This window comes from Muscardinus avellanarius, assembly GCF_963383645.1.
Source record: "Muscardinus avellanarius genome assembly, chromosome: 3".
In the NCBI taxonomy this organism is placed as follows: domain Eukaryota; kingdom Metazoa; phylum Chordata; class Mammalia; order Rodentia; family Gliridae; genus Muscardinus; species Muscardinus avellanarius.
Genome location: NC_137788.1, coordinates 67,691,206 through 67,700,148, shown reverse-complemented (window position 1 = coordinate 67,700,148; position 8,943 = coordinate 67,691,206). Strand labels below are relative to the sequence as shown.

Genomic DNA, 8,943 nt, shown 5'->3' with positions numbered 1-8,943 from the left:
GAATAGAGGAGGGAAAAGAAGGTGAAACCAAAGGGATCAATAATATTTTCTAAGAAATAATAGCAGAAAATTTTCCAAATATTCAGCAAGAGATTGATACGCAGGTCCAGGAAACTTATAGAACTCCCTTTAGACAGGATCAGAGAAGAGGATCCCCACAACACATAATTGTCAAAATGACCAATGTGGAAGCCAAGCAGAGAATCTTAAAGGCAACAGAAACAAAAGGCCAAGTGACATTTAGAGGCAAACCAATTAGAATCACTCCAGACTTCCCAAACCAAGTCATGAAAGCCAGAAGGACTTGGAGTAACATATTCCAAACTCTGAAAGAAAACAACTTCCAGCCAAAAATTTCCTACCCAGAAAAACTATCTATCAAATTAGATGGGGAATTAAGAAGCTTCCACGATAAACAGAAACTGAAGGAATTTATGTCTTCAAAACCAGTGCTAGAGAAAATACTCAAAGAGATTAACTACTAGGAAGAAATAGGTAATACACACCAGAACCAGAGAAACAAGATTTTCCATCCAGCAGACAACTAAGCAAAGAAGAATATATTCATGTGTTTATAGCTTAAAATCTTTGGAGATTCATTATTTATTTCAGTCTTTTACCTATTTCTAAATTGTATTTCTAAATTGCATTGTTTGCTTTTATTGTTGCTAATTTTTAGGATTTCTAGTTGGAATATTAATATATCTTCAGATATAGCATTTGGAAATATTTTATCTCATTCTATCAGTAACTTTTTACTCTGTTTACATTGTACACTATTTTTTTATTTTTAGGAAGTTTGTTTATTCTTTTGTTGCCTGTGCCTCTGAAATCATATCCAAGAAATCATTGCCAATTTCAGTGTTGTGAAGTGTTATGACCCAGGTTTTCTTCTAAAAGTTTATAGTCTTAAGATTTACATTTAGGTCTTTTATCTAGTTTGAGTTAATATTTGTATATAGTGTTAGGTACAATCTTATTATTTTTCATGTAATTATTATCTTTTAACTCTTCAGTGAAAAGATTACTATTTCCTTCACCAAATGTTCTTGGAAACTTTGTCAAAAATAACTTGACCATATATGGAAGAATTTATTTCTAGGCTTTTCATTTTACTCCATTGGTTTATATATCTGCCTTTATAGCAGTACTACATTATTTCAATTATTGTAGCTCTATAAGGTTTGAAATCAGAAAATGTACATCTACTAGCTTTATTCTTTTTTGAGAGTGTTTTGGGTATTTAGAGTTCATATTTCTTGTTAGGATAGACTTTTTCTAAAAAAAAAAAATGTACGATAGTTTTACCTTAAAAAATATATATATCCTCTGGTAAGAAAGAAAGCAAAAAGAAATACTAAAATATTATCTCTAAGTGATCAAAGGTTTGATATCAGACAGATGAATCTGTTATGTGAGATTATCATTGTTAATTTTGGATAAATTGCTATAATATTAGAAGTCAACCACTAAGCCAAGCATGGAAAGGAAGGATGGGGAGGGAATGGGGTGGCGATTGGGTAGGGGCTAACTGGGCAATGTGTGCATATATGTCTACACAAGTTTTTATCCCATTATGATGTATAAATATAGTACACCAATAAAAAAAATAAACACTGAAAAAAACCCCTGTTTTGCTGACTTAGGCTGAAACACACAAAAGTGGGACGTATTTAGTTTATTTTGCACCACGTGAATCCAGGAATTAGTACTGTGGAGACCTGAAATAGGCTTTGCGGTAATTTGAATAAAGATTTTAGATGATTTTTATATGTTATATCATTAGGGTACTGTTTTTGGATTTTAATACATCTATAGATGCCAGTATGTAATAGAGTGGCTTGAGGTTGAATAATAGAAAAATTGGTATTAAAAGGCTTTGACTGATCCGTTAATTTTTTAAATCTCAACTGTTGTTGGGCTATATGAGAAAATATTGTTTTTTTAATCTTTTACCCATATTATCGGTCCTATGGGTGAACTATGATTTGCCCAGCACTGTAATATTAAGGAATTTTCTATTGCCACTGTGTCATTGCTGTAGCTAAAGGCTGTAAGATAGCATCCTTTAGCAATTGAACATGTAATAATTGGAAAAAGACCAAAAATGAACTCATTAATTAATCCAGAAAAATGAGTAAAATTAAGAAAAATGAAAAGACACAAATTTGAGTGCCTGGTATAATCCTGGAACTTAATGGTTTTAACTCTGTTGAAGAAAACCACATAATTTAGAAACTATGGGCCAAACATAAGTTTAAATAAAATGGCCTCCACTGGGATCGGAGCCTGCCATGAGGCAAGGCTGGTGCCAGGGCCAACGAGGCATGGATCGGAGCCTGCCGAGGGGTCAGCCCGGTGCCAGGCCAGTGAGGCTGGGATTGGAGACTACCATGAAGCAAGGCCGGTGCTGGGGCCTCTGAGGCCAGGATCGGAGCCAGCTGAAGGGTTAAGCTGGTGTGGGGGCCAGTGAGGCCAGGATCAGGTCCTCCCATGAGGCAAGGTCGGTGCTGGAGCCAGCGAGGTTGGGATCAGAGTCCTCTGTGTGGCCAGGCCTCTACTGGGGATATCAAGAGTGGGATCAGAACTTGCAATGTGGCATGCACAGAGAAATATCACAGAAAGTAAAAAACAGACGCTTCCTGTAACTAACAAAATCTAGGAGGAAAGGGGTAACAGGAGGAGGTCGAATTGCAGAAAGGGCCCTATAGAGAAGCAATCAAGATGATCAATTAAAGGGGATGGGATGGGGGAGGATGGAACCTCTTTAAAACTCATGAGGTCCCACCGGGTGTGGTGGTGCATGCTTGTAATCCCAGCACTTGGGAGGCTGAGACAGGAGGATCGCACAGGTTCGAAGCCAGCCTTAGCTATTTGGTGAGGCTCTCAGCAACTCAGTGAGACCCTGTTTCCAAATAAAATATAAAATAGGTCTGGGAGTATAGCCCGGAGGTAGTAAGCCCCTGGGTTCCACCCCTAGTACCACCAAAAAAATAAAACAAAACAAAACAAAAAACCAACCAACCAACCAAACAAACAAACCTTCATGAGGTACATAAACAAATGTATCAAAGATAATCACCAATCAAGCATGGGATCGAGGGATGGGGAGGGAATGGGATGGGGATTGGATGAGGGCCAATTGGATGAAGTGTGCTTGTATATCTTCTCAAATCTTGTATTCCAATGTCATGTATGATTACAATGCACCAATAAAAAAAAAGAAAAGAAAAATAAATAAAATGGACTCCAGAGATCTAAAGAGATGTAGACTTACTAGAAACCTATTTCCTCTTAACTATTAAAACCATCTTCACATATGCGAACAAACGTACCACAAACACTTTACAATTTGCTTTAAATGCTTTATAACTTGCTTTAACCCTCTGATTTTCCTATCCTGGTCCTTTCTTTCCCATTTGGGACAATCTTAGGATAAACCTTGAAACATGCTTTCTTGTTGATAACTAGAATACCAGTATTAATTTAAGCAGTGGCAGGTCACTACAGCTTTGGCACCCACAGAATCATGTCTCTACATATTGTTTGTCACCCTGTGTCTCTTATCTTGTACACAACAGTTTTGAATGGTTTGTTATGCAGCAATTGATGTCACTGAATGACTTATGACATAGTCCAAAGTATATTACAAATGGTAAAACAAGATTAAAAGAAAACAAGTAGCTAGGTGTGGCGGCCTGTGCCTGAAATCCTAGTACTCAGGAGGCTGAGAAAGAAGGATTGTAAGTTTAAAGCTGCTCAGCAATTTAGTGAGCCCCTGTTTCAAAATAAAAAATAAAAAAAGATCTGGGCATGTAGCTTGATAGCATAATGCCCCTGGTTTTTATTCCTGGTACCCCCCCCCCAAAAAAAAAAAAGAAATCTATTGTCCTCAGATGCTCTCTCTCGTTATCCAGGTCTCAGATCAAATGTTACTCTGCAGTTTTCCGTGACCACACCATTTTGGTAATGTTTTATTCCTTTTTCAGTTTCTATCACTTTATTCTCTTCACATCACTATTTGAGTTTATTGTATTCATTTTTCTTTATGTCTGCTTTTCTTATTGGAATGCAAAGTTCACTGGAGCAAGAACTCTAAGTATTTCCCACCTCCCTTTTAGTTTCGGTGCTAGAGATTGATCTCAGGGGCTTTCTACCATTGAACCAGCCATTTTATTTTTATATTTTTGGAACAGTGTCTCACTAAGTTGTGGAGGAACCTTGCTTAATTGCTGATGCTCTCCTCAAACTTGTGATCCTCCTGTCTCAGCCTCTCAAGTACTGGGCTTACAGGCGTGCATCACCATGACTGGCTTCTAAGTATTTATTTGTAATATCCTAGTACATTATCATAGCTCAGTAATATTTATTGAGTTAATGAGTTAATGAAAGATATTCTGGTAGTGATTTTACTTTCTAGGCTTCAGCTAATAGTAATCTAAATTTGGAACTGGGTGCTGTGACACACACCTGTAATACGAGCAATTTGGGAGATTGAGGCTGAAGGTTCATAGGTTTGAGCTCAGCTTCAGTAATTTAAAAATACCCTATCTTAACATAAATACTACTACTACTACTGATGATGATGATGATGATGATGATGATGATAGGGTCATGGATGTAGCTCTGTGGTAAAGGACTCCTGGGTTCAATCCCCAGCACTGCAGAAAACAAAAGACAAACCCCCAAACAACTCCTCAAGCTTCCTTAAATTTGACTACCTAGCCTTGAGCTTCTCATGAAGTGCAAAAGCAAAAGACACAAAAGGGAGGGACAGGCAATGGGAGAAGCAAAAGCATAAAATATGGCAAAAGTTAGTGTTCATCTCATGTAAAACATCAAGAAATAAACAGAAAATCCAAACCAGAGGACTGCAGAGAGTTTAGCAAGAAAACTAAAAACCTTCAGTCAGATCCTGATAGGAACTAAAGAACTAAAAGTATAACCACCTTGATGTAACACTTACCAAGGAATGTAAAAGAAAAAGACCATGGTATAATTTGGTGTTAGGTTATATATTCTGATAGCACTGTAAATTTGTATTCTTTGGAAAACAACATCTGTATAGCTATTAAGATATTTTAAAATCTTTGGCCTGAGATTCCTATGCTATGAAAATTAGCCAAAGAAAATAACACATGTAACTCAACAGATGCCAAATACAAAAAGATACTCTTTAAGATACTGTTTTCATAGTGAAACAGAATAGGCGTTGCCTAGTAGGGGCAATGATTTCTTTAGCTGAGGCGTGGGTAAGGCATGGAATTTCACGTTGCCATTAAATGTTAGAATTGTGAGGATTATGAAGCAGCATTGAAACATTTCCTTCACACTCGATGAAATGCAGAATTTTATGTTGAGCATACATATGAAGGAAATGACGGCACAAAGATACAGGATATTTGTCTCTGAGATAGTTTTTACCTCCAAAATTGGAGAGTAAACAGAAGAAACAAAATTTTAAGTAACTTCTTCATGCTTACATCCTTTCAAAACAGACTTGCCAAGACATCCTGCTGCCTCGGCATCTATGTGTTGAAGACCCCACTCCACATAGGTAATCTGGCAAGAACGCCCCGAGAAAGAGGTATCGTCTCTGGCAAAAAATATCCCCCACTTTAGATATCCTTCATAACTATTATTCTCTTGGTATTCTTTTAACTCTCTACACGAATTGCTCCAGTGATGTGAAATTAGGACTATAAATAGAAATTGAGTCCATGGATATAAATTTTCTAATAATTTGTATAAACGTCCTTGGCTTTGCTCAATAGTAAGGAAAAAACTGGCCAGAACTCAGATGCTGTGATAAGCATTCCAGCTGCAGCAATTACAAAGGGTCTCTGACCCTCACTATCACTAACTTAGGTTAAGCTATTAACTCAGGTAAGGTAGTTCAGTTTAAGGAAACTTTGTTTACCCTTAAGATCCTGCCTAGAGACAGAAGAGATAAAAACCTTGTGTGTGACCTTAAAGCAATTTAGTTGATAAACAACTTAGTTGCCCAAATACAATAGACTCAAGGAAAAAGATTGGTGACTTTTACGCCCAGTGTAAATATTCCTGAAGACAGAGAGGCTGACCGCAGGGTTAGAAATAAATATGACTAAATAAAGGACAGACGTTCTAAATATATATGTATGAAGGAAAGGAAATACCGTAAGAGTAAGAAAAGCATTTTTGCATGAAGAAGAGCTTATCATAAGAAAGTCCCAACTGGGAAAGGAAGGAATTAGAAAGTTAGAAGCAGGTTGCAGAGGGTTTGTGACAGAGAAATGGATTATTAAAGATGAGTAGGCTTTTAATAGGCTTATTGTCTAAAGAAGAGTGTTCAGCAGTTAAGGACAATTAAAACCAAGAACTTTGTGGTGTTGTTTGTGGTATTTTGTCTGCAAAACTGTGTTGTGAGTATGCTTAAGCTTTCAGATTAAGAAGATAAGATGCCAACACCTGGAAAAACTCTATCACATCCACCTGAATCACCACATCTCCCCACACTTGCTATATGAACTGAGCCCAAAAGATGGAAAGTTCCAGGAAAGTTAAAGAAGATTCCCCGAGAAACCGCCAAGCCTTGGGCATGCCTGTTTGGAACTGCTTATCTGCAAAACCTGAGAAAAAATCCGAAGGGAGTTAATCTCTCGAAGATCAACAGCCAGCTGAAGGACTAGTTTTATTACCTTTGTTTACATGTCATTCATTATCATTTCACAGTGATTGCATTCACCCCCTTTTTCTCTTATTATTAACCTTACTGGTGAAGGGTATAAATTTCTTGGAGTTTTTGTAATAAAGTGTCATTGGTTCAAGAAGCCTTTGTCCACCTCAAATTCCTTCCCAAACGTCGTACCCAAAAACTTAGGGAATTCATAGAGGGGAAGGAATTGCTGCAGATAAGTTTCTGCAGAAATCCACCTGCCTTTTGCCCCATCTTTCTGAGGCTCCCGGTCGGAGGGGACTTGCCCCCCCCACAAGAACTGAGCTAGTCGGTAACACAGACTTTGTCTCTGAGTTGCAGCACCCATTCATATTTTAAAATTTATCATCTTTTGTAACAAAGTTCTTTTTCTTCTCACTGCAACCTGTTTCCTGTCTTTAAAAAATTAGCAGCACTAGCCAGGCATAGTGGCCCATGCTTGTAATCCCCGCGCTTGGGGGCTGACACAGGAGGATCGCACAGGTTCGAAGCCAGCCTCAGCTACTTAGTGAGGCTCTCAGCAACTTAGTGAGACCCTGTTTCCAAATAAAATATAAAATACGTCTGGGAGTATAGCCCGGAGGTGGAAAGCCTCTAGGTTTCACCCCTAGTACCCTCTCCCCCAATTGGCAGCACTATGTAAAAAAAAAAAAAAGTTTTAAAGTTCGTGGGTTCAATTTAATTCCTCTCACCCATTAAAATTTTTGGTACTGGGGAGTGAACCCACCATGCCTGACTTGAATTCTTTCACATGACTGCCTTCTTGATTTTTGTACAATACAGTAGACACAATGGCAGACCCGGTAATCCCAGTACTCGGGAGGCTGAGTCAGGAGAGTCACAGGGTCGCAGGTTGGAGAAAAGCCTCAGCCACGTAGGGAGACAGCAACCTAGTGAGACCCTATTTCAAAACAAAAACGGGATGGGGGATGTATCTCAGAGACAGAATGTCCCTGGCTTCAACCCCCTAGCGTCACAAAAAAAACAAAAGAAAAAAGCCACACTCGGGCTCCTATTCCCACTACTCAAACGCCCGGGTATAAACTGGGGTAGAGGCCAGCGCCGAGGCCAGTGAGCGAGCCTCCAGCCAGGTGTCGCAAGGCGCCCGCCGCGCTTTCCGGCACTCGCCCCGCCCCGCCCCGCCCCGCCGCTGCCGTAAGTCTGGAGCCGGCCAGCATGGCCGCGCCCTGTCCCCGCGGCCCGTCCGCCGCTGCCCTGGCAGCCTGGTGGCTCCTGTCTCTCGGAAGCCTGGCCGCTGGGCACATCGAGGTAGGCGTCGGGCTCCTCGACGACGTCGCCGCGGGAGGAGGCCGTGTCGGGGCTGCGATCGCCCGGAGCTTGGCGGCCGCTGGAGGCCGCCGAGGAGCCCGCCCGGGCCGCGGGGGCTCCAGCCCCTGGGTCGGGGGACCGCGCGGCCCGTGTCGGCCTTTGCAATTGCCCAGTGCAAAGAGTCGAACCCTTGGAAACCGAGAAGAGCCCGCCCGGCTGCTCCGCGCGCGCCCCTGCCCAGCAGTGACGCGTCGGCCGGGCGGGCGCCCCCTTCGCCATCTTCACCCCGCGCCGGGCGCTCGGGGGAGGAGCCGCCGCACCTGTGGGCGCCTGGGCGGCCCCACGCACCCTCCTTCCCATTTTTTTTTTTTTTAAACTTGGCCACAGGTCGTTCTGATTCTCTATAATAATTTTACTAACCTTTTACTCAAATACGCTTGATTCCTCGGTTCTGTAATTCAGACCTCTAGCATCCTTTTCAGGTTTGCATATTCAGCTGGAGCCGAGACATGGGAGGAGTAGTTTCCGAAGTTTTATCTTCTGTGTATCCCCTATCTTTACAGACACACTGGGAAAAAACCCAAACAACCAAGCACCTTCTTTTCTCTGTGTGTTGCTTAGTCCAGAAGTGTTGCTGGCAAACTGGAAGCCTGGGAGTTTAATTATCTCCAAACTTTATGTTCTGAACTCTTAGAAGTGTCGGTACCTCTCCACTACCAATGGCTTAATCCTGACACTGATCATTTCTTGTCTAGAATATTGCAATGACTTTCTTTTGTTTCCTCTGGGCTCCCATACATTAATGATAGTCTTAGTAAAAATATAAGCCCGATCAGGGTAATAGGAGACTATTAATGTTTCTCCATTGCCTATAGAATAATGTCTAAGTATTATAGTCTGGTCTCTGCCTGATTCCCCAGTATTTCATATTAGAACCTACCCCCTTCAGCACCTTGAGCTTGGACCAGTGGACCCCA

General features: G+C 40.9%; 1 protein-coding gene across 1 annotated transcript in view; it reads left to right on the top strand.

The window, feature by feature from the left end:
- Positions 1 to 7,873: 7,873 nt before the first annotated feature.
- Positions 7,874 to 8,943, top strand: part of PIGK (phosphatidylinositol glycan anchor biosynthesis class K) — a gene marked incomplete at both ends in the record, with an annotated part of 104,237 nt that continues 103,167 nt past the window's right edge. Inside the window, one exon of the mRNA XM_080692975.1 lies at positions 7,874 to 7,966. Coding sequence (XP_080549101.1) covers positions 7,874 to 7,966 — 93 coding nt within the window. The remainder of the gene's footprint in view (positions 7,967 to 8,943) is intronic.